Source organism: Carcharhinus amblyrhynchos, chromosome 3 (genome assembly GCF_965287045.1).
Source record: "Carcharhinus amblyrhynchos chromosome 3, sCarAmb.v2.hapA, whole genome shotgun sequence".
In the NCBI taxonomy this organism is placed as follows: Eukaryota; Metazoa; Chordata; class Chondrichthyes; order Carcharhiniformes; family Carcharhinidae; genus Carcharhinus; species Carcharhinus amblyrhynchos.
In genome coordinates, this window is record NC_137326.1 from 63,088,177 (window position 1) to 63,112,739 (window position 24,563).

The 24,563-nt window shown below is 42.8% G+C and overlaps 1 protein-coding gene across 1 annotated transcript in view; it reads left to right on the plus strand.

Annotated features, from left to right (window-relative positions):
• The window catches only part of cacna2d2a (calcium channel, voltage-dependent, alpha 2/delta subunit 2a), an 855,812-nt gene that overhangs the window by 362,222 nt on the left and 469,027 nt on the right, over positions 1-24,563 (plus strand). The window contains exon 4 of the mRNA XM_080186111.1: positions 5,883-5,942. Coding sequence (XP_080042237.1) covers positions 5,883-5,942 — 60 coding nt within the window. The remainder of the gene's footprint in view (positions 1-5,882; positions 5,943-24,563) is intronic.

The following is a 24,563-nucleotide window of genomic DNA, read 5'->3' on the forward strand; positions in this document are numbered from 1 at the left end:
GGGTGGGAGAATGATATGGCAATATTTTCCACTAACGTAAAATGTGATCTGGGCTTCTTCCAAGATTTTTTGCTCCTGTCGACAAATTTACATGGAAAAAGTGGGAGCGGAAAATCCCGTCTCATGTCTCTGAGTTTGAACTAGGCCTAAATCAGTGCGAATAGTTTGTTCGTTGCCCCATTGTTTAGCCATGATTTAGGACTTTGTGATCATTCTAGGAGGACAGCCGAAGTAGATCATGTGACTGCCTTTAGACAATGAAACTAATAGGATAATCATCTTAAGGTGTATAGACAAGCTCAAGCAGATTACTCTAACCAGGAGCTGCAGGACATCAGCAACAATAAAGGCAATAGACCTGTATCTTCTTAAATCTTTTAATTTTAAAAGGTCTGCCTGCCTGATATGTATTGCAAGCCCACTTATAAAGAAATTTCGTCTCCTGGTTAGAAGAAACTTCAATTGACTACTTCATGACTTGAAAAACATCCATCCTTCCAAGGGAATCAATTTTCCCTGATATACAACCATAATTATTGAAATCCTTCCCAAGTGAAAATGCTGACTTCACTGGGCCCATTGTGGCAGTTTTCCTACGATGAGCTGAATTCTGAAGTACTTGTAAATGTGCATAATTCTCTTGTATTGTGTCCTTTTTGCATGTGTGTGGTGAGTGAACTAGTGTTTGCATGTTTGGGACTATCTCATAAATAAAGAGTTCTTTTTAATTAAATGCACAAAAGCTTGCTGCTAGTATTTGAATTGACTGCCCACACTCCGGGAGTTGGGATGTCTTGTTGAAGTTGTATGAGACATTGGTAAGGCCACACTTGGAATATTGTGTGCAGTTCTGGTCACCCTATTATAGAAAGGATATTATTAAACTAGAAAGAGTGCAGAAAAGATTTACTAGGATGCTACCAGGACTTGATGGATTGAGTTGCAAGGAGAGGGTGAATAGACTGGGACTTTTTTTTCTGGAGTGTAGGAGGCTGAGGGGAGACCTTACAGAGTTGTATAAAATAATGAGGTGCATAGACAAGGTAGATAGTCAATATCTTTTCCCAAAGGTAGGGGAGTCTAAAACTAGAGGGCATAGGTTTAAGGTGAGAAGAGAGAGATACAAAAGTGTCCAGAGGGGCAATTTTTTTCAGAGGGGATGGTGAGTGTCTGGAACTAGCTGCCAGAGGTAGTAGTAGAGGAGGGTACAATTTTATCTTTTAAAAAGCATTTAGATAGTTACATGGATACGATGGGTATAGAGGGATATGGGCCAAATGCGGACAATTGGGATTAGCTTAGGGGTTTTAAAAAAAAGGGCAGCATGGACAAGTTGGGCCAAAGGGCCTGTTTTCGTGCTGTAAACCTCTATGATGCTATGACTACACCCCAGGGTTCTAAAAGAGATAGCTGAGGAAATTGTGGAGGCATTGGTAGTGATCTTTCAGGAATCAGTGGAGGCAGGAAGAGTCCCAGAGGACTGGAAAGTAGTTAATGTAACACCACTGTTTAAGATGGGAGGGAGACCACAGGTGGGAAATTATAGGCTGGTTAGCCTCACGGCAGTCATTGGCAAGATTTTAAGAGTCCATTATTAAAGATAAGATTGCTGAGTACTTGGAAATGCACGATAAAATAGGACTAAGTCAGCATGGCTTTGTCAAGAGCAGGTCATGTCTGACAAATCTGTTAGAGTTCTTTGAGGAGGTAACGAAGAAGTTAGATAAAGGAGAACCAGTGGACATGATTTCCTTAGATTTCCAGAAGGCCTTTGAAAAGGTGCCACATAGGAGACTGTTAAATAAGTTATGAGCTCATGGTGTTAAGAGTCAGATCCTGGCATGGATAGAAGATTGGCTGACTTGCAGAAGTCAGACAGTGGGGATAAAGGGATCTTTTTCAGGATGGCAGCCAGTGACTAGTGGTGTGGGTCAGTGCTGAGTTCGCAACTTTTCACAATATACATTAACGATTTGGGGAAGGCGCTGTTGCTAAGTTTACAGATGATACAAAGATACGTAGAGGGACAGGTAGTATTGAGGAAGCAGGGAGGCTGCAGAAGGATTTGCACAGGCTAGGAGAGTGGACAAAGAAGTGGCAGATGGAATACAATGGAAAAGTATGAAGCTATGCACTTTGGAAGAAGGAATGGAGGCATAGACAATTTTCTGTATGGGGAAATGCTTAGGAAATCAGAAGCACAAAGGTACTTGGGAGTCACTGTTCAAGATTCACTTAATGTTAATGTGTGGGTTCAGTTGGCAATTAGGAAGCCAATGTTAGCATTCATGTGGAAAAGGCTAGAATACAAGAGCAGGGATGTACTTCTGAGGCTGTATAAGGCTCTGGTCAGACTCCATTTGTAATATTGTGAGCAGTTTTAAGCCCTGTATCTAAGGAAAGATGTGCTGGCCTTGGAAAGGATCGCGAAGAGGTTCAAAAGAATGATCCCTGGAATAAGCGCTTGTTACATGAAGAACAGGTGAGGATTCTGGGTCCATACTCCTTAGAGTTTAGAAGGATGAGGGGGGATCTTATTGGAACAGGATATTGCAAGGCCTGAACAGAGTGAATGTGGAAAGGATGTTTCCACTAGTAAGAAAGACTAGAACCAGAGGGTAGACTAAAGGGACAATCCTTTAAAACAGAGATGAGGAAGAATTTTTTCAGGCAGACAGTGGTGAATATGTGGAACTCTTTGCCGCAGGATGCTGTGGAGGCCAGGTCATTGAGTGTCTAAGACAGAGGTAGATAGGTATTTGATTTCTGAGGGGATCGGGGGTTATGGGGAAAAGGAAGAAGAATGGGGATGAGAAAAAGATCAGCCATGATTGAATGGCGGAGCAGACTTGATGGGTCGAATGGCCTAATTCTGCTCCTATGTCTTACGGCCTTATGGTCTTATTTACATAGGCAGTTTATGTGATAAATATAGGAATTTAAGAAAGAACAAGAGCTTGATTTCTTGACATCAGAAGGTCCTGAAGTACTTCATAGCCAATTAGATGTTTTTGAAATGTGGACATAGTGATGCAATCATTGAACTTTCAATGTCTCTGTTACTGTGCCTTCACTCTTGGCAGTGCCATGGCTCAGCTTGTAGCATGCCAACCCCTGAGTCAGAAGATTGTGGGTTCAAGTCTTACCACAAAATTTGAAGTTCACACCTTAGTGCAGCACTGAGGGAAATCTACACTATTGGAAGTACTATCTTTCAGATCCAAGATCCCAGGAATTATCCAAAGGGAGCAGAGGAGATCCCCCTTGTGTCTTGGCCAAGAAGGGGAATAGAGGTTCCCCACCGTAAGCTTTGCAGAAGATACGGAGGCATGGGATTGAGGGTGATTTAGTGGTTTGGATCAGGAATTGGCTAAGTGAAGAAGACAGAGGGTGGTGGTTGATGGGAAATGTTCATCCTGGAGTTCAGTTACTAGTGGTGTACCGCAAGGATCTGTTTTGGGGCCACTGCTGTTTGTCATTTTTATAAATGATCTGGGTGAGGGTGTAGAAGGATGGGTTAGTAAATTTGCGGATGACACTAAATTCGGCGGAGTTGTGGACAATGTGGAAGGATGTTGCATGTTACAGAGGGACATAGATAAGCTGCAGAGCTGGGCTGAGAGGTGGCAAATGGAGTTTAATGCGGAAAAGTGTGAAATGATTCACTTTGGAAGGCATAACAGGAATACAGAGTACTGGACTAATGGTAAGATATTTGGTAATGTAGATGAGCAGAGAGATCTCGGTGTCCATGTGCATAGATCCCTGAAAGTTGGCACCTAGGTTGATAGCGTTGTTAAGAAGGCGTACAGTATGTTAGCTTTTATTGGTAGAGGGATTGAGTTTTGGAGCTATGAGATCGTGTTGCAGCTGTACAAAACTCTGGTGTGGCCGCACTTGGAGTATTGCATACAGTTCTGGTCGCCGCATTATAGGAAGGATGTGGAAGCATTGGAAAGGGTGCAGAGGAGATTTACCAGGGTGTTGCTTGGTATGGTGGGAAGGTCTTATGAGGAAAGGCTGAGGGACTTGAGGCTGTTTTCATTAGCGAGAAGAAGATTAAGAGGTGACTCAATAGAGGCATACAAGATGATCAGAGATCAGATAGGGAGGACAGTGAGAGCATTTTTCCTCAGATGGAGATGGCTAGCATGAGGGGACATAGCTTTAAATTAAGGGGTGATAGATATAGGACAGATGTCAGAGGTGGTTCTTTATTCAGAGAATAGCAACGGCATGGAATGCCCTGCCTGCAACAGTAGTGGACTCGCCAACATTAAGGGCATTTAAATAGTCATTGGATAAACATATGGATGCTATTGGAATAGCATAGGTTAGATAGGCTTTAGATTGGTTTTCACAGGTCAGCGCAACATCGAGGGCCAAAGGGCCTGTACTGCGCTGTAATGTTCTAATATTTATTTCCCAATCAGTATCATAAAAATCAAATGATCTTGTCATTATCAAATTGCTGCTTGTGGGAGTTTGTTGGGTGAAAATTGCCCGCCACATTTCCTACATTACAACAGTGAATATAGTTCAAAAGTATTTCATCGGCTGACAAACATTTTGCATCATCCTAAAGTTGTGGGAACTGTTATATTTTTCATTATCACCAAAACATAATGCTTTTTTTAACTGTGTCTTCTCTATTGCTATCACCGAGCCTCCTCTCTTGCTCCTCACGTTTACTTCCAGTGAGTTGTGCAATGATTTTTAGTTCTGCCAAAAAAGACTGTGCTATTTTAATATGCCCCTGCTGATTCATTAGTTCGTAAGATATAAGAGCAGAATTAGGCATTTTGGCCCATCGAGTCTGCACTACCATTCAATCATGGTTGATAAGTTTCTCAACCCCATTCTCCCATCTTTTCCCCATAACCTTTGATTCCTTTACCAATCAAGAATCTGTCTATCGCTGTGTTAAATGCACACAATGACCTGGCCTCCACAGCCTTCTGTGCCAATGAATTCCATAAATTCACAACTCCCTGGCTAAATAAATTCCTCCTTATCCCCCATTCTAAAGGTTTACTCTGAGGCAGTGCTCTTAAATCCTAACATATAATGGAAATATGTTCCCAGCATCCACTCTTCCCAGGCCTTTCAGTGTTCTGTCAGTTTCAATGACATTTCTGCCCCCCTCTCATCCTTCTAAACTCCATCGAGTACAGACCCAGAGTCTTCAAACCACTGCTCATACATCAACCTTTTCATTCCTGGAATCATTCTCGTGAACCTTCTCCGCAACCTCTCCAAGGCCAGCACATCCTTCCTGAGATATGGGGCATAAAATTGCTCGCAATATTCCAAACATGGTCTGACCAGAGCCTTATAAAGCCTCAGCGGTACATCCGTGCTTTTATATTCTAGTCCTCGAAATCAATGCTAATATTGCATTTGCCTTCCTAACTACCAACTCAACCTACAAGTTAACCTTAAAAGAATCCTGAACTAGGACTCCCGAGTTCCTTTGCACTTCCAATATTTGAATTCACTCCCCATTTAGAAAGTAGCCTACACCTCCATTCTCCCTACCAAAGCGTGTAACCTCGCACTTTTCCACATTGTATACCATCTGCCACTTCTTTGTTCACTCTCCTAAAATGTCCAAATCATTCTATGGCCTTCCCACCTCCTCAATACTACATGTCCCTCCACCTATCTTTGTAACATCCGCAAATTTAACCACATTACCCTCAGTTCCTTCATCTAGATTATTGATGTATAAAGTGAAACATTTATAATTTGAAAGGTTCTGTTAAATGTGCCCATACTTAACTTTAGAATGACCTTATTACAAATGTTACCTTATTACAAGTGTTACTGAGTGTATGTGAAATGATCATTTTGCTGATTTCAATTCCTTGTCTTTCCTGCAGAGACTGGCCAAGGCTGCAGAGCAATTTCAGAAGGAGCATCGTTGGCAAGACGATATTAAGGTATGACCCGTTTCAGCTTTACTTGTTCCTCAAAGGCATCCTGATTCCCTAGTTTACTTTAGGGTTTGGTCACCTGACATTCAGATGGGTCTGCCCAGACTGGTGGTTTTTGCTTTGCATGTTGACCAGATGTAGAGAAAATGTTGCAGAGCAAGGAAGCAGGGACAAACATGCAGCAACAGATTTATGGCAGAGAATGAAATATGTCATTTGTTTTGAATACTGGCAGTTTTGCCAATGTTTTCTGGCATTTCTTGCTGTTTCCAGGTGATTGCTGGTGTTTATCAATTGGATTTGTTGCCTTCAGGTTCAGCTGTTTTCTTTCTGTGAGGTAAAGGTCATTGTGTTATTTTCTACACAGAACTTGGGCATTGTGAATATTTTTTAGTGGAAAATTGAAAGTTGTTCCTGGGTTTAACAGTCAAAGCTGTAGCAGCATTCCTGTATTAACATCACAAATGCAATGTATTTTCAATAATTAAATGATAACAAAGGTTATTTAGATGATCGCGGTCGCTGTATTTTGCTATCTCTCTAATTTAGATTCAGTGCATGAGGCACTGAGAATGGAATCTAATCTCTTTCTGAACCAGCATTAAAAAGACAAACGTGACAATTTTCAACTTTGAGCTGCATGATGATTCTAAGCCACAATTCTACCTAAAACATTTAAGTATATGTTCATGCACAAGTGTATCAATTGCACTTCATACCACACGCAGTGGGTGGAATTTATTGCATACCTTGGGAGCAGGTTGGGAGGCCCTGGTGAAAGGAGGGTGGAGTTTTTACCTTTCCGACCCACCACTGATTAAGCCCAGGGTGAAGAAGGTTGAGGTTTTCTTTGCACCTCTTGGTCAATTGAGCCCCTTCAGTTATTTTTGTGGTAGAAAACTACAAACTAACCACTGGAGGTTCAGGTAGAGGTTATAATCGTTTATTCAAGATTCAAGCGCAAAGAGCACTATCTACAAGACCTCTAATACAGCACTCACCTCTAATACAGTGCTCTCACCAACTGTCAGATTTCCACTATATAACTGTTAATCACATGCATTATTTAATTTCCAACCTTGTCTACAAATAGGTTTATTATTAAACCTTTAGCCTGGCGCAAGGACTGTTATCTCCTCCTAGCTACACACTATCTGTAGGTTGCACTTAATCTGCTCTGACACAATCCCTGTCCTTCCAACAGTAATCAACCAAGGCCTTGCTTGATTTGATTTGATTTGATTGATTTGATTTATTATTGTCACATGTATTAACATACAGTGAAAAGTATTGTTTCTTGCGCACTATGCAGACAAGCATACTGTTCATAGAGAAAGAAACCAAAGAGTGTAGAATGGAATGTTACAGTCATAGCTAGGATATAGAGAAAGTTCAACTTAATGCAAAATAAGTCTGATAGCAGCAGGGAAGAAGCTATTCTTGAGTCGGTTGATACATGACCTCAGACTTCTGTAGCTTTTTCCTGATGGAAGAAGATGGAAGAGAGAATGCCCGGGGTGCGTGGGGTCCTTAATTATGCTGGCTGCTTTGCCGAGGCAGTGGGAAGTGTAGACAGAGTCAGTGGAGGGAGGCTGGTTTGCGTGATGGATTGAGCTATATTCATACCTTTTATAGTTCCTTATAGTTCCTTGCAGTCTTGGATGGAGCAGGAGTCATACCAAGCTGTGGTACAATCAAAAATAATGCTTTCTGTGGTGCACTTGTAAAAGTTAGTGGAAGTTGTAACTGACATGCCCAAATTTCCTTAATGTTCTGAGGAAGTAGAGGGGATGGTGGGCTTTCTTAACTATAGTGTCGGTATGAGGGGACCAGGACAGCTTGTTGGTGATCTGGACACCTAAAAACTTGAAGCTGTTGACCCTTTCTCTTTGATGTAGACAGGAGCATGTTCTCCTTTACGCTTTCTGAAGTCGATGCCAATCTCTTTTGTTTTGTTGACATTGAGGGAGAGATTATTGTTGCCGCACCATGAGATTCTCTTTCTCATTCCTGTACTCTCTTTCGTCATTGTTTGAGATCTGACCCACTATGGTAGTGTCGTCGGCAAACTTGAAAATCAAATTGGAGGGAATTTGGCCACACAGTTATAGGTATATAAGTAGTATAGTAGGGGACTGAGGACACAGCCTTATGGGACACCCTATGTTGAGGATGATCATGGGGGAGGTGTTGTTGCCTATCCTTACTGATTGTGGTCTGTGAGTTAGGAAATTCAGGATCCAGTCACAAAGGGAGGAGCCAAGGGCCAGATCATGGAGTTTGGAGATGAGTTTCGTTGAAAGCTGAGCTGTAGTCAATAAATAGGAGTCTGACATAGGTGTCCTTGTTATCTAGGTGTTCCGAGGTTGAGTGCAGGGCCAGGGAGATGGTGTATACTATGGACCTGTGGCGGTAGACAGACTGTAGTGGATTCAGTTAGTCCAGGAGGCTGAAATTGATTTGATACGATTGCTGGAAGGTTCTTGCTGTTTTCAGGTCCTTGAGAGTGTGTGAATTCTTCACATATCTTATGCTACTGACATGGAACCTGTGGTGTGTAAAGGTCCACTCAGGTATTAGCACTTGACTAGAATGTGATTTTACTGTTGTTTTTACTAAATCTGTTCATTTCCCCTAATATTATCAGTTTTGGGCACCTAAGGCCTTATCCCACCGCTGCTGGCCAGGGGGCTGGGTCCTCCTGTTTGGGGACCCTCTGCCCTCCGGAGGGCTCTGTTGCTGTTAAGAGCTGTGGCCATTCTCTTAATGGTGAAAATAATTAGAACTAATTGCAGATATCTCCACTGACTAGATCAGTGGGGAGACAAAGTGAATAACAAACCCAGGAAATCTTAATGCTGTATTACAAAGTTCAATAGTAGAAATTTCACAAAGAAAATTCTCAAACATGGAAAGTGCTGCAGTGCAGTTTATGAAACTGGCCCCCAGAGAATAATTGAACCTTCCTTAATATTTAAGCAGAGAGATCAGAATGATATTTGCTGAGTTATTCAAAAATCTTGGATCTCCATGCTATACCTAACTAGATCACAATGTAAGAATTTGATAAATATGCTAATGTTTAGGATTTGTTGTGAACCTATGACATATTCCTTAAACCACTTTTTTAAATGGTTCAGTTTGAATTTCTGCAAGTTGGAATTCTTTACAGGATGGCTATTGTTTGTGAGAAGCAATATTTTATTGTTTTACAACTTTAAATTCCTTTGGGTCTTGAGTTGGAGCACTTGTGTGCTGTCTTAACTGCTCACAATATAGTTTATCTTAGTTTGGAGGAAAGGCTAAAATTCGTTGAACTTAGAATGACACCATGGGTGGGATTCTTCAATCTCATTCGTTCCCACTCCGCTGCCAGTGAGAATGAAGAATTTGGTGCTCAGCCAAAACTCCATTCATTATGGTGGCACTAGAGATTCCCAACAGTGAACAAGGCTGGAGATTTCCGGCACTTGTATTTTAACAAACCTTGCGTTGCTTAATTGGTCTGTACCAGAAGAAAACTTTTATTTTCTGATATTATGATAGGAAGTGTTTTTAACATTGGCTCTTATTTGTTTTAGCATTTGTGGGGCTTGTGATAAAATATGTTGATGAGAAAATGTGAATTGTTTGTAATTGCTCTGTATGTAAATGAAATGTATTATTTGTTTGCAGTACACTGTAATATTTGAGGGGGCGCAGGAGAAAAGGGATGAACACTTGCCTTTAGTCTATACCTCTAGTTACAGAGATGGGGTGTAACAAGACCTGTATCATATAACCATAGAAAGAGGTGAATTTGGAATATTCTCAAATAAGGAAGAAGAAATTATGAGAGGTTGAGGGATAAATGTTAGAAAATTGTCATCCTTATTGGCTCAGTGTTACTTTGGCTTCTGGGGTATGATGCTTCTGGACACAGTTCAACATCACTTCAGACACAGAAGAGAAATACATCACCTGTTAAAAGCAAATTACTGCAGATGCTGGAATATGAAACCAAAAGAGAAAATGCTGGAAAATCTCAGTAGATCTGGCAGCATCTGTAAGAAGAGAAAAAAGCTGACGTTTCGGGTCCAGATCGCCCTTTGTCAAAACTTTGTCAAAGTGTCATCTGGACTTGAAACATCAGCTCTTTTCTCTCCTTACAGATGCTGCCAGATCCTCTGAGGTTTTCCAGCATTTTCTCTTCTGGAATACATCATCTGTGCTGGCAACGCTCAAGATCTCCTAGGATTTGGAGAGAACAGAAACTTCAATGTTGTTTTCATTGTTTCATGTTAAGTATAGGCAAAATCCTGTCTAATAAATTCTATATAAATACTAACTATTTGTACTTTGTTGGTCAAGCGCAACTAAGGACCCTAGTGTTAAACATTAAGAATTTGGACCTTAAGTGTTTTTAATTAAAAAGATTTTATTCCTCAAAACCCTGAAATCTTACAACATAAATCATTGCAAACACGATTTATGTCAACAATGTCTCACTCTTGTAGAAAATGTTAACTGCAACATTATCCAGATACTTTACAACTGAAGGAATAGCAAGTGGTTAACAGAAGAAGCTGATAATTAGCAGGTCTTTGAGGCAGAATTAGAAAACCAACCAAAGTTATCATCTATTGCATATTACGAGGCTACTGCTGCTAAAATGATCCAGTGAATCATTTCACTGATTGGCACAGTAGCACAGTGGTTAGCACTGCTGTTTCACAGCTCCAGGGTCCTAGGTTCAATTCGGCTCGGGTCACTGTCTGTGTGGAGTTTGCACATTCTCTTCGTGTCTGCGTGGGTTTCCTCTGGGTACTCCGGTTTCCCCCCACAGTCCAAAGATGTGCAGGTTAGGTTGATTGGCATGCTAAGAAATTGCCCCTTAGTGTCCAGGGATGTGCAGGTTAGAGGGATTAGTGGGTATAATATGTAGGGATGTGGGTGTAGGGCCTGGGTGGGATTGTGTTCAGTGCGGATTCGATGGGCCGAAGCACCTCTTTCTGCACTGCAGGGTTCTATGATTCTATGAATACTTTGCTTTTATTGAAGGCAGGAATTGAAGATGGACTTCAACAAAGGCACTGCCATGCTGACAATTTTTTGAGTATCTTTGACATAATTCCAAATAAGGAAGCCCGAGCTGCAACATCTGCCTACATGACATCATCAATAAACCTTTGTTCTTATTTGTCCACAGAACATGGGCAATGACGGCAGACCAGCATTTATTGGCCATCCCTAACTGTTATTGAGGGGAGCTGCCTTCTTCAGTTGCCCATTATAAATCATCCTGACTCTGCCTATAATAGACCCACATTTACCTTAGCCAAACATTTTATTTTTATGTATCGCTAGAGGCTTTAACAATCCATTTAATGTTTTTTGTTAGTTCACATTCATATTCTATTTTCCCTTTAGAAGGAGTTTAGAAGGATGAGGGGGGATCTTTAGAAGGATGAGACGTATAAGATAATGAAAGGGATGAATAGGGTAGAGGTAGAGAGATTCTTCCCGCTTAGAAAGGATAGCAGGACTAGAGGGCACAGCCTCAAGATAAGGGGGGGGTGGGGCTGCAGTTTAGATCAGAGTTGAGGAGGAACTTCTTCACTCAAAGGGTGGTGAATCTCTGGAATTCTCTGCCCGTTGAAGTGGTGGAGGCTACCTCGCTAAATATATTTAAGTCACGGGTAGATAGGCTTTTGACAGACAAGGGAATTAAGGGTTATGGGGTGAGAGCGGGAAAGTGGAACTGATCCACTTCAGATCAGCCATGATCTTATTGAATGGCGGGGCAGGCTCGAAGGGCTAGATGGCCTACTCCTGCTCCTATTTCTTATGTTCTTATGTTCTTTATCAGCTTCTTAGTCTTCCTTTGCTATATGCTATAATGCTCCCAATCTCCAAGTTTACTACTATTTCTGGCAATCTTCTCGAACTTTTTTAATCTTAGGTAAGTAAGACTTCAGTTCTTTTAATAAATGTAAAATACTTCCAATGCTGGAAATCTGAAGTAAAAACGGAAAATGCTGACAAAACTCAGCAGGTCTGTCAGCATCTGGCGAGAGAGAAACAGAGTTAATGATTCAAGACCGTATAACTCCTTAACCTCCTTTCCTTAACCACCTCTGTTTGTCATGGTTGACTGACTTTTCTTTTTAGGGTTTTGTGCTTCAAGGGAATGCATAGTTGCTGTAAACTATGTAATCATGTTTAAAAACTATCCATTGCCTTTGTACAGTCATACCCTTATTGTCTTTTCTTAATCCAACTCAGCCAATTTACCATTTTACCATCATAATTTACTCTGTTCAAACTTAACATGCTGGTTTCAGAGTGAACTTCCTCACTTTCAAACAGAAAGTTGCCATATTATGGTCACTCATTCCTAAAGGTTCTTTTATAATAAGATTATTAATTAGCCATTTCTTGTTATAAATACTTGGGCCAGAGTTATAAGTTAGTCAGCTGGGTGCACACCCTGGAAGCACTTGGAATTGTGGAAGATGTCTGGCGTGTGTCCCAATGTCACTGTGCAGTCGAACATACTTTGGAAAATCAAGCAGGCAATTTAGCATTTTGGGGACCAATTTGATGCAATTTGACATGACCCATCTGCTTTTACGGTTGGCGGCCAGGCTGATTGACCAGACAGTCAGTACATTTTATCTGCAACTCAATCCAGGGCAGGTTGAAATAAAATTTGAAAAAGGTATCCAATCCTGGCTGAACTTTTAAGACAACCCAGGAGTGACAAAAATGAGCAAGGAACTACGTCTGGTGGCCAGGATTGGATGCAGACATAGGTTCTGCCCTTGTTGGTATTGTTGACACCGACCCACAAGCACGGCTATTACCAGCAGCTCCTCTACATCCTTGGGAATGGTCGGGAAGGCCATGGATGCAGTTGCATGTTAACTGTGCCGGTCCATTCATGGGCCCAGTGTTCCTGGTAATGGTAGATGCCCACACAAAATGGATGGACATGCACAGGTTGAATTCAGCAAATACAAGGATGACAGTGGAAAAACTTGACACCTCTTTTGTGACAAATGGGATCCCAGGGATGCTGGCTTCCAACAATGGTCCTTCACCAGCCAAAAATTTTTGTATGCCATTAAGTCAAACAGAATTTGACACATTGAGATGGGACCATATCACCCATCATCTAATGAATGGCCTGGCAGAAAGAGCAGTCCAGAATTTAAAAGCAGGTTGAAAGAAACAGATGGCAGACTCCTTGGACACCAAATTGTCCAGATTTCTTTTTGACTACAGGACATGATGTGGGATATACCACCTTATGGAAACACCTCGATCATCTAAAAGCCGTGAAACCCCAGGCTGTGCTGGAACAATCGATACCCAACATGTCAGGTACTTCAGAAGGAATTCCAGGACCCTCCACTCTTCATCTTTGCCAGTGGTATCCTCAGAATCCAAAATGGACAAGGCGAACCTGGCTGCCTCAATCCCCTTGCTGTCTGACAAAGAAAGTGAACTCATGCTGTGATGCTCACAGTGGAAAAGACTAGCTCTGATGCACTACAGTCTGCTCACCTCCAAAGCTGAGCAGGAGGAACCAGACCCAGCATTAAAACACCAAAAAAGGCTTGCTAGGTGGTTGACTTCCTGTGGTTCCTCAGACCTAGAGTGGGAGGGGTGTAATGACTTCAGCAAGGTCCATGAGTTAGACATACTCGAATATGAACTCCCTAATTGAAGCCTGTTAATGCTGTCCAATCAGGGAGCTCTACAAAGACATATAATGTGGACTGTCCAGGTCATTGGCTCTTGGAGTAAATAATCTGTACTGGGAAGTACTTGCCTGACTATTGCAAGCCATTGTAAATAAATCCGTTTTGATGAAGGGATACCAGCCTTTCCAAAGTTATTTCAGGAATGGCACCATCTGCAAGTTTTGTTCCAACCTACTCACCATCCTGAATTGGAAATACATCACTGTTCCTTCAGTATCGCTGGTTGAAAATTCTGGAACTCCCTAACAACACAATGGACGTACCTATACTACATGGATTGCAGCAGTTCAAGAAGATAGCTCAAGGGCAATTAGGGATTGGCAATAAATGTTGACCAAGCCAGTGATGCCAACATTCCACAAAAGAATAAAAAATATCAAGCTGCCCTTTAATTGCAATCATTTTAGTCTTCGTTCACTGACCACTGACTCAGGTATTTCCCATTTGTCTTGCATTAAAAAACGCAATTCCCAATCAAAAATTATACACCTAAAACATAGGAATCATGAAATTATGGATTTGTCGTAGAATGGAGGAGAACCATTGCAGAATGAATTTTATTTGTGACAAATAAACTTTACAGCCAACCATGTCAGAATGTGGATTGGTCGTGGAGTGACAAGGCAACACAGTCACAGAGGACCTTGTTTGTGATTTTGCTATAAACTGTTCTAATGCAGTGGGATGAATGCAAGCCTCATCAGAACAATTCAAACTGCGAGATGCAGAAGCAATAGGCTCAGAATTGAGAGGCAATCAAATGTTCTGGAACCTTGAACAGGAAAAGGGAATTGAAGATGTAGATAAGAACATAACATAAGAAGTAGAAGCAGAAGTAGGCCATCTGGCCCCTTGAACCTGCTCCACCATTCAATAAGATCATTGCTGATCTTTTTGTGGACTCAGTTCCACCTACCCGCCCGCTCACCATAACCCTTAATTCCTTTACTGTTCAAAAATTTATCTATCCTCACTTTAAAAACATTCAATGAAGTAGCCTCAACTGCTTCACTGGGCAAGGAATTCCACAGATTCACAACCCTTTGTGTGAAAAAGTTCCTTCTCAACTCAGTCCTAAATCTGCTCCCTATTTTGAGGCCATGCACCCTTGTTCTAGTTTCACCCGTCAGTGGAAACAAATTCCCTGCTACTATCTTACCTATTCCCTTCCTAATCCAATATGTTTCTATAGATCTCCCCCCATTCTTCTGAATTCCAATGAGTATAACCCCAGTCTACACAGTGTCTCCTCATAAGCCAGCCATTTCAACTCCGGAATCAACCTAGTGAATCTCCTCTGCACCCCCTCCAGTGCTAGTATATCCTTTCTCAAGTAAGGAGACCAAAACTGTACACAGTACTCCAGGCATGGCTTCACCAGCACCTTGTACAGCTGCAACATATCTTGCAGTTTTTAAACTCCATCCTTCTAGCTATAAAGGACAAAATTCCATTTGCCTTCTTAATTACCTGTGGCATCTGCAAACCAATTCCTTGAGATTCCTGCACAAGGACACCCAGGTCCCTCTGCACAGCAGCATGCTGCAATTTTTTACCATTTAAATAATAGTCCATTCTGCTGTTATCGCTACCAAAGTGGATGACCTCACATTTACCAACATTACACTCCATCTGACAGACCCTCACCCACTCGCTTAGATTATCTACATTCCTTTGCAGACTTTCAGTGTCCTCTGCACATTTTCCTCTTCCATCCATCTTAGTGTCATCTGCAAATTTTCACACATTACACTTGGTCCCCAACTACAAATCATCTATGTAAATCATAAACAATTGCAGCCCCAACACTGATCCCTGAGGCACACCACTAATCACTGATTGCCAGCCGGAAAAACATACATTTACCCCCCATTCTTTGCTTTCTGTTAGTTAACCAATCCTCTTTCCATGCTAATACATTACCTGTAATACTCTGCACCTTTACCTTATGTCGCAGTCTTTGTGGTGCGGCACCTTGTCAAATGCCTTCTGGAAATCCAGATACATCACATCCACAGGTTCCCCAATGTCCACTGCACATGTAATGTTCTCAAAGAATTCCACCAAATTAGTCAAACATGACCTGCCCTTCATGAACCCATGCAGCGTCTTACCAATGGGACAATTTATATCCAGATGTCTCACTTTTTCTTCCTTGATGATAGCTTCAAGCATTTTCCCCCTACAAAAGTTAAGCTAACTGACCTATAGTTATCTGCCTTTTGTCCAACTCCTTTTTTAAACAGTGGCATCACATTTGCTGTTTTCCAATCTGTGGGAACCACCCAGAGTCCAGTGAATTTTGGTAAATTGCTACTGGTACATTTGCTATTTCTCCTGCCATCTCTTTTAGTATTCTGGGATGCATTCCATCAGGACCACGAGACTTAAGAACATAAGAATATAAGAAATAGGAGCAGGAGTAGGCCATCTAGCCCTAGAGCCTGCCCCGCCATTCAATAAGATCATAGCTGATCTGAAGTGGATCAGTTCCACTTTCCGGCTTTCTCCCCATAACCCTTAATTCCCTTGTCCGTCAAAAACCTATCTACCCGTGACTTAAGTATATTTAGCGAGGTAGCCTCCACCACTTCAACGGGCAGAGAATTCCAGAGATTCACCACCCTTTGAGTGAAGAAGTTCCTCCTCACCTTATCTACCTTCAGCCCGTTAACTTGCCCAACACTACCTCTTTTGTGATAATGATAGTTTCTCACCTGCCATGGCCTTCCTGTCATCAATTTTTGGCATGTTATTTATGTCTTCCGTTATGAAGACCTACACAAAATACCTGTCCAATACCTCAGCCATTTTCTCATTTCCAGTTATTACATCCCCCTTCTCGTCCTCAAATGGACCAATATTTACTTTTGCCACTCTTTTTCATTTTATGTTTGTAGAAACTTTTGTTATCTGTTTTAATATTCTGAGCTAGTTTACTCTCATAATCCATCTTACCTTTCTTCATAGCTTTTTTGCAGCTTTCTGCTGACCTTTAAAGATTTCCCAATCCTCTAGGTTCTCGCTAATCTTTGCCACTTTGTATGCGTTTTCTTTCAATTTGATGCCCTCCTTTATTTCCTTAGATATCCATAGCTGATTATCTGTTTTCCTACAGTCCTGCCTTATCACTGGTATATACTTTTGCTGAGCACTGTGAAAGATCACTTTGAAAGTCCTCAATTGTCCCGCCATAAAGTTTTTGCTCCCAATCTACCTCCCTTATCCCTTTATAGTTTCCTTTGTTTAAACACAAGACACTGGTATTGGATTTTACCTTCTCACACTCCATCTGTATTTTAAATTCAACCATATTGTGATTGCTTCTTCCCAAAGGATCCCTAACTGCAAGATCATTAATTATTTCCGTCTCATTACACAGGATCAGATCTAGGATAACTTGCTCTCTTGTCGGTTCCATTACATACTGTTCAAGGAAGATATTGTGGATACATTCTATGAACTCCTCCTCAAGGCTGCCTCGACCGACTTTGTTTGACCAATTGACATGTGGATTAAAATACCCCATGATAATTGCTGTACCATTTTTACATGCATCAGTTATGTTTGTTTATTTCTCGCCCCACCATGACGTCATTATTTGGTGGCCTATAGACTATGCCTATCAGTGACTTTTTCTCCTTACTATTTCTAATTTCCACCGAAATGGATTCAATCTTTTTTCCCATGGAACCTATATCATCTCTCACTATCGCCCTGATATCATCCTTAAATATCAGAGCTATACCACCTCCCTTACCTCCCAACGGTCCCTCCAAACAGTTTGATATCCTTAGATATTCAACTCCCAGTCATGACCATCCTGCAACCATCCTGCTATTGGTGTAATAGCCACCAAATCATACTCGCTCGCAATGATTTGTGCTGTGAATTCATTTACCTTGCTTCGAATGCTACGAACATTCAGGTAAAGTGTCCTTATGTTAGTTTTTGTACCTTCTTTTTGAATTCTAACACTTCCATTAATAACAACTCCTGTGTTCTCCTTCCTTTTAACTTTTTTCCTGATTTTTGATGTAGTTGGAACCTTCTCCCTACATTTTGTCCTTGCTCCCTCCTTCTCGGACTCGTTACATAGATTCTCATCGCAGGATGGCAGGAAAGAGAGGTTTAGAAGGCAATAAAATATAGTAGGGGGAGGAGGGCGGAGGGGATCTTACCAAACAATTCTTAGTCCAGAAGAGGTGGGATAACAGGAGAGTTTCAGATCCGTTTTTTCGGTGAAGCCACCAGTTAAATCTTATGCACTCTATGCAAACAATTCCTAGCTCTGATTTTCACCTGTAGAGGGAGCAGGCAGGGCCAAAATCACCAGAATGCTGGCTGACAGCAACAGAGGGTGCAATTGCGCGTATGTGGACAATTCCGTTCCAGGCTTGCTAATATCCGCACTGGATATCCGGTGCCAGTAAGAACGTGAGAAGCAAGAAATCAGGCGTGAACTGGGTTTCTTGGCTCTCTCACAATCTTACCAACATGTCCAGCCCGCCGCTGCTGCCACCCCCCACCCCCCCACTCCCCTCCCCCCTGCCAGCCCTCCCTCCCCCTGCCCCCAGCCCTGATGAGAAGGCAGTGAAGTGGCATTGAAATGAAGCAAAAAGGGATGGGCTTGTCTGGACCAAGTCACTTTTTGCTTGTTGTGAAATTTCCTATGTGCCTCACCGTGGGATTTCACAGATATGAACAACTAGGAATAACCCCGAAATCTTCAATGAAAGCAGATCACAGATGTTGATCTGAAACTTAAAAATTCACACAACCATAAAATATATCTGTGGAGTTTTATTGTTAAATCGTGGAATTTCTATACAGTACTGTTCAGAGTGGTTGGAAAAAGCTTCCACATCACATGCATAGAGATTGAAAAGAAAGACATGCATTTATGTAGCAAACTTCATGACCTTTAAAAGTGCTTCAGGTCAGTGAAGTACTTTTTGAAGTCCAGTCACTGTTAGAAAGTAACATGGCAAACAATTTAAACTTATAATAGAGTTTAAAATACAATCTATAATGTCTGGAAATTCCAGGTTAGTTCTATGTTGCACTATTAATTGTACAGGAAAAAACCTGAAAAGACAAATCCACATCCATAAACATATGGATTGCGTTCTGACCATGCAAAGAAAATGTAAAGATTGTAGGTGCAATCTTATGAAAGAAAATCTAAGCACCAAACAAGTGAGAAAATAGGAAAAGTCTGGGTTTTTATGGGCGAGTATGAAAATGCAATGTTATGACATGAAGCTCCACACCCCTGCTGATCATACTTCCACTTTTGGAGCTCTAACACTCCCCAAATTGCAGCGCCTCACCCACCAATCATCCCTCCCCCTGCAGAACTACCCCCCCTGCAGAGTTTCCTCCCCCTCCCTTCCCCCTAGGAGATCTCCCTCTGGCTTTCCCCCCATCATAGCCCCACCCCCACTCATGTTCCACCCCCTTGGCACTCCTCTGGCACAGTTATGGTGCCTGATGGGCACTGCGAGGGTACCTGGGGCCAGATGTACACTACCCATGGGCACTATCTGGTCATGCACCCGACTGTCTGGGGGCTTCAATGCCTTTCGATCACCTCAGCGAGGCCGTTACATCTGGTCTCCATTGATGAGTCTCAATGGCCTGAGGACCGAAGTGAGGAGGTAAGTTGAGTAAGCCTTGACGATGCTGTCCAGGATTCGCTAATGACATGGTAATCATATCATTAAATCAGCTTCATGCCACTTCAGGCCACAAAGCCAATTTCTCCGGCAAAACTGGATCTGTATAAGTGCATGATGCAAGAAACCAGGCATAAACCTGATGTTCGCCTTTTACAAAATCTTACTGCCTCACCATGCAGATCAGCTAGTGCAGTGAGCCAGTAAGATCATGCACTTTAGGCGAAAGTTGGTCCTAATTTGCAGCAATGATCTCACAGAGGGCATTTGGATAGAGTAGATGTTCCCAAACTGGGGTCCACAGGCATGAACAGTCTCCAGATTATCCGCGAAGCTGGCAGACACTATGTCACTGGTAAATGCCAGTTCAAGTGCAGAAAATTTAAAAATAATTACAGAAATCAAATGGACCAATCAGAGCAAGGCCTGGATGTGCACGAGACTGACTAATCAGTCTAACAGCATCCAGTGCTCCAAGAAGATTTGCTTTGATTGGCCCATATGATTTATTCTATCTTGCTGTTGCTGGACACAATACTCCATGGTCAACAGTGAGGCTAAGATCTGGCAGGAGACAAATCAGCCAGAAATGGGGCAGCGACAGCAGTGAGGAAAGGCCGCACGTCGGCTGCTTGCAGCAGCAGCAGAACCTTGGGAAAGCAGTGGGGTGGCGGGCGGGTTCTAGCATCAGAAAAATGGAAGGGCAAAGGACTGTTCTAGCCTCAAGAAGGGAATGGAAAGGGGGTTCTAGTCTCTGGAAAGGAATAGGTCTCAATAAGAGTATGTGAGTATGTGTTTGTGTATATGTGAGTGTGTTTGTCCGTGTGTGTGTGTGTGTGTGTGTGTATGTGAGGATGTGATTGTGTTTGTGTGACAATGTGTGTGTGGGTATGTGAATGTGGGTGTGTTTGTGTTTGTACGTGAGGATGGGAGTGTGTTTGTGTGTGAGTGAGGATGTGTGTGTTTTTGTGTGAGGACGTGAGTATGTTTGCGTGTGAATGTGTGACGATGTGACTGCGTGGAGGATGTAAATGTTTTTGTGAGGGTATAAGTGTGTTTGTGTGTGATGATGTGTATGTATGTGTGACAATATTGTGCCTTTAAGAAGTATTTTAACCATGTTTCTGTGCTGAATATGTTTACCAATACCTTCCATTTTATCAGAGCCATTCTGTTTGGATCCAGAAGCATTGTATTGTTAATGCAGTAACATAATTGATCTGCAGTGTTTTGATCTGGACTAATGCAGGGTTCTGTTGTTTTGTGTTTTCCTTTGAGATATTGCAGATATTGATTTAGTTGATTCACCAGTAAGGTCAAATGACTAGGTGCAGCTAGGCTTTCACAGAGAACTCAAGGCACTCTGCTTTTGAAATTTTCAGAGAGAGGTCATTTTCTCTGTATCTCGTGTTCTGTCTGAAGTGGAGACTGGAATCTGCCAAGAAATAAATCTCCTCTGAGATTCTACTGTTTGGGGGTAGATTCTTCCTCTGGAAGTTACTGCATGAGAATTAGAAGACAAATGCCTGTCTGGATCGCTCTACGGAGTTGTCAAAAGGCTGGAAATCTAGTACCTACACAAGCACCTTTGGTTTCTGTGCTAACTAGTTCCAAAGAAAGGATTTGGAAGATAATGCTAAATTGGGACAACAGAGATAGTTAGTAGTTAATAACTATATTTTGTCATGTTCAAGTATTTTAATTGGTAAAAGTTAAGCTGTAATGCCTTACCATTCACTGAGTAAGTCCTGCCCTGGTTCAATCTACCAAAATGCATCACCTCGCATTTATCTAAATTAAACTTCATCTGCCATTCGTCAGCTCACTGGCCCAATTGATCAAGAGGCCATTGCAATCCAAGATAAACTTCTTCACTGCCCACCATGCCACCAATTTGGTGTCATCGGCAAACTTACTAACCATGCCTCTATATTTTCATCCAAATCACTAATATACATGACAAATAACAGTGAATCCAGCACCGATCCCTGAGGCACGCCGCTGGTCACAGGCTTCCAGTTTGAAAAGGAACCACGCTCTGGCTTCAGTCATCAACACAGTAAAAAGTCTGACAACACCAGGTTTTAGTCCAACCGATTAATTTGATAATAGACTCACAAGCTTTCGGGGTTAGCCCCTTCGTCAGGTGAATAGTCATCAAGCCAATTTTGTATTCATTTAGCTACCTCACTGTGGATTCAGTGAGATTTAACCTTATGCAACAACCTACCATGCAGTACCTTGTCAAAGGCCTTGCTAAAGTCCATGTAGACAACATCTACTGTATTGCCCTCATCTACCTTCTTGGTTACCCCTTCAAAAAACCAACATTGCATGACTTTTTCTGACAGATTCTCCTGCTTCAGTTTTGTTTGTAAGCCAGGAGCAGGAGCACAGCCTTGTGATCCGATTTGCCAGTGTCTGCAGGTAATAGAGTAGTGGGCATGTTTGATATTTATGTAGCAGTGGTCTAGGATGTTTGTGCCCCTGGTGGAACAGGAGACGTGCTAGTGGTAACTTGGTGGTCCGCTCTTGTGCTTGGCCTGATTGAAGTCCCTGGCCACGATGAATAAGGCCTTGGGATTTTTCATCTCAAGGCTATTTGTAGTGGCGTATATTTCATCCAGCGCGATCTTCACGTATGCATGGGGTAGGATGTAAACTATTGTCAGGATAATGGAGTTAACTCTTGCTGAAGGTAGTACGGGCAGTATTTTAGCCTGTGTGTAAGGATGTGAGTGTGTGTGTGTGAGTGACAGTGTGTGTGTGTGTGTGAGTGTGAGATGAGGTGAGTGCGTGTGTGTGGGTAAGGATGTGAGTGTGTGTCAGTGGGTGAGGATGTGAGTGTGTGTGTGTGAGATGATGTGAGTCAGTGACCGCAATTTTACCAACAACTTGCGCCTGGACGCAAATTTTTGGGCACGAAATTGTGGTAAATTTGGGCATTGGGCCTTTAACGTGGTCTGCACCTGAATCTGAGCAAATGGCAACTTTACCAACACCCAATTTGGGCGTGGATCTGGTCCAATTGGGCAGCCCGACAATTTAAATGCATTAGCATGCATTTAAATCGATTTAATAAACCGTGCTTCCAACTCTCCCACCAAATCCCACTTTAATTTCTTCTGGTCCTTCCAGATCCGAAGCCGATTTTTATTTTGCTGGGAAACCTCCAAAGCGGCTTCAGAGCCTGCTAAGCCAGAACATTCCCTGGAAGGGGGAAGGGGGGAGAGGTGTGGGGGTTTGTGGGGAGGCGGGTCAGATGTATCTCGGAGGGGGATGCAGAGGGCCCATCGTTGTCTGGTGGTGGGGGGGAGGCCCAATTGCTCACTGATGGGGGGTGTGCGGATGGATCTCTGGTGGAGGAGGCAGGGATGGCCGCTGCTACTCTGTGGGCGATCGGTGGGGAGTGGACGTGTGGTGGGGAGGAGGGATCATCCGCAGAATGGCAGCGGACACTCCTGCATACCCTCCCCCACCAGAGATCCATCCGTCCCCCTCACCCAACTCCCCCCAACCAGTGAGCGATCTAGCCTCCCCCCCACCACCAGACAACAATCAGCCCTCTCGCCTCCCCCCTCCCCCATCCAAAAGGATGCTCTGATGCCCCTCCCTCCCCGAGGATGATCTATATCAGAGAGCCGCTCTCGCTGTTTTTCCGTCTTTCCTGCCCGGGCGCGCTTCTTCAGATTTTTTTTTGAACTGCGCATGTGCAGTTCAAAGCTCCGATTGTTCCGACAGCGCTAAGCCCCACCCAGAGCGTGGATTGGACCGTATGGGCGCGCTGCAAAGCAGATTCCAGACTCGGATCTGTATATCTGTATTACGCCTGGATCTAGCCCTTAAACTCCAAATGGCAAAATCGGGCCCTGCGTATGTGAGAGACGATGTGAGTCTGTGTGTTTGAGACGATCTGAAGCTGTGTGTGTGGGTGAGGATGTCAGTCTGTGAGTGTGTGAGATGATGTGAGAGAGTGTGTGTGTGTGTTTGTATGGGAACAAAGTACAGCACAGGAACAGGCCCTTCAGCCCTCCAAGCCTGTGCCGATCATGATGCCCTAATTAAGCTAAAAAAAAACCTTCTGCTGTTACTCGGACTCTATCCCTTTATTCTCTCCCTATCCATGTACCCATCCAGGTGCTCTTAAATATTGCTAATGTGACTGCTTCCAGCACGTGTGTGTGTGTGTGTGTGTGTGTGTGTGTGTGTGTGTGTGTGTGTGTGTGTGTGTGTGTGTGTGTGTGTGTGTGTGTGTGTGTGTGTGTGTGTGTGTGTGTGTGTGTGTGTGTGTGTGAGAGAGAGAGGATGTGAGTGCGTTTGTGTCTGTGTGGATACGAGTATCTGTATAAAGTAAGTTTATTTATTAGTCACAAGTTGCCTTGCATTAATAGTACAATGAAGTTACTGTGAAAATTCCCTGGTCACAACACTCCAGCACCTGCTTGGGTACACTGAGGGATACTTTTCAGCATGGCTCATTCACTTAACCCGTACATCTTTTGGACTGTGGGGGGAAACCAGAGCACCCAGAGGAAACCCACTGGGCAGACACTGGGAGAAGTCTCACAACACCAGATTAAAGTCCAACAAGTTTATTTGGTAGCAAAAGCCACTAGTTTTCAGAGTGCTTGCTGCCCCTTCGTCAGGTGAGTGGGAGTTCTATTCACAATCAGGGCATATAAAGACACAAACTCAATTTACAAAATAATGATTGGAATGCGAGTCTTTACAGGTAATCAAGTTTTAAAGGTACAGACAATGTAAGTGGAGAGAGCATTAAGCACAGGTTAAAGAGATGTGTATTGTCTCCAGACAGGACAGTTAGTGCGATTTTGCAAGTCCAGGCAAGTTGTGGGGGTTACAGATAGTGTGACGTGAACCCAAGATCCTGGTTGAGGCCATCTTCATGTGTGCGGAACTTGGCTATCAGTCTCTGGTATCAGAGAAATCGAACCTGGGTCCCTGGCACTGTGAGTGCTAACCTCTGTGCCACTATATATGTGCATGTGTGTATAGAAATGTACAGCACAGGAACAGGCCCTTCAGCCCTTCAAGCCCCTGCCAATCATGATGTCCCAACTAAACAAAAAAAACCCTTCTGCCTTACTCGGACCACATCTCTCTATTTCCTCCCTATTCATGTACCCATCCAGGTGCCTCTTAAAATGTTGCTAATGTGTCTGCTTCCACCACCTCCTCTG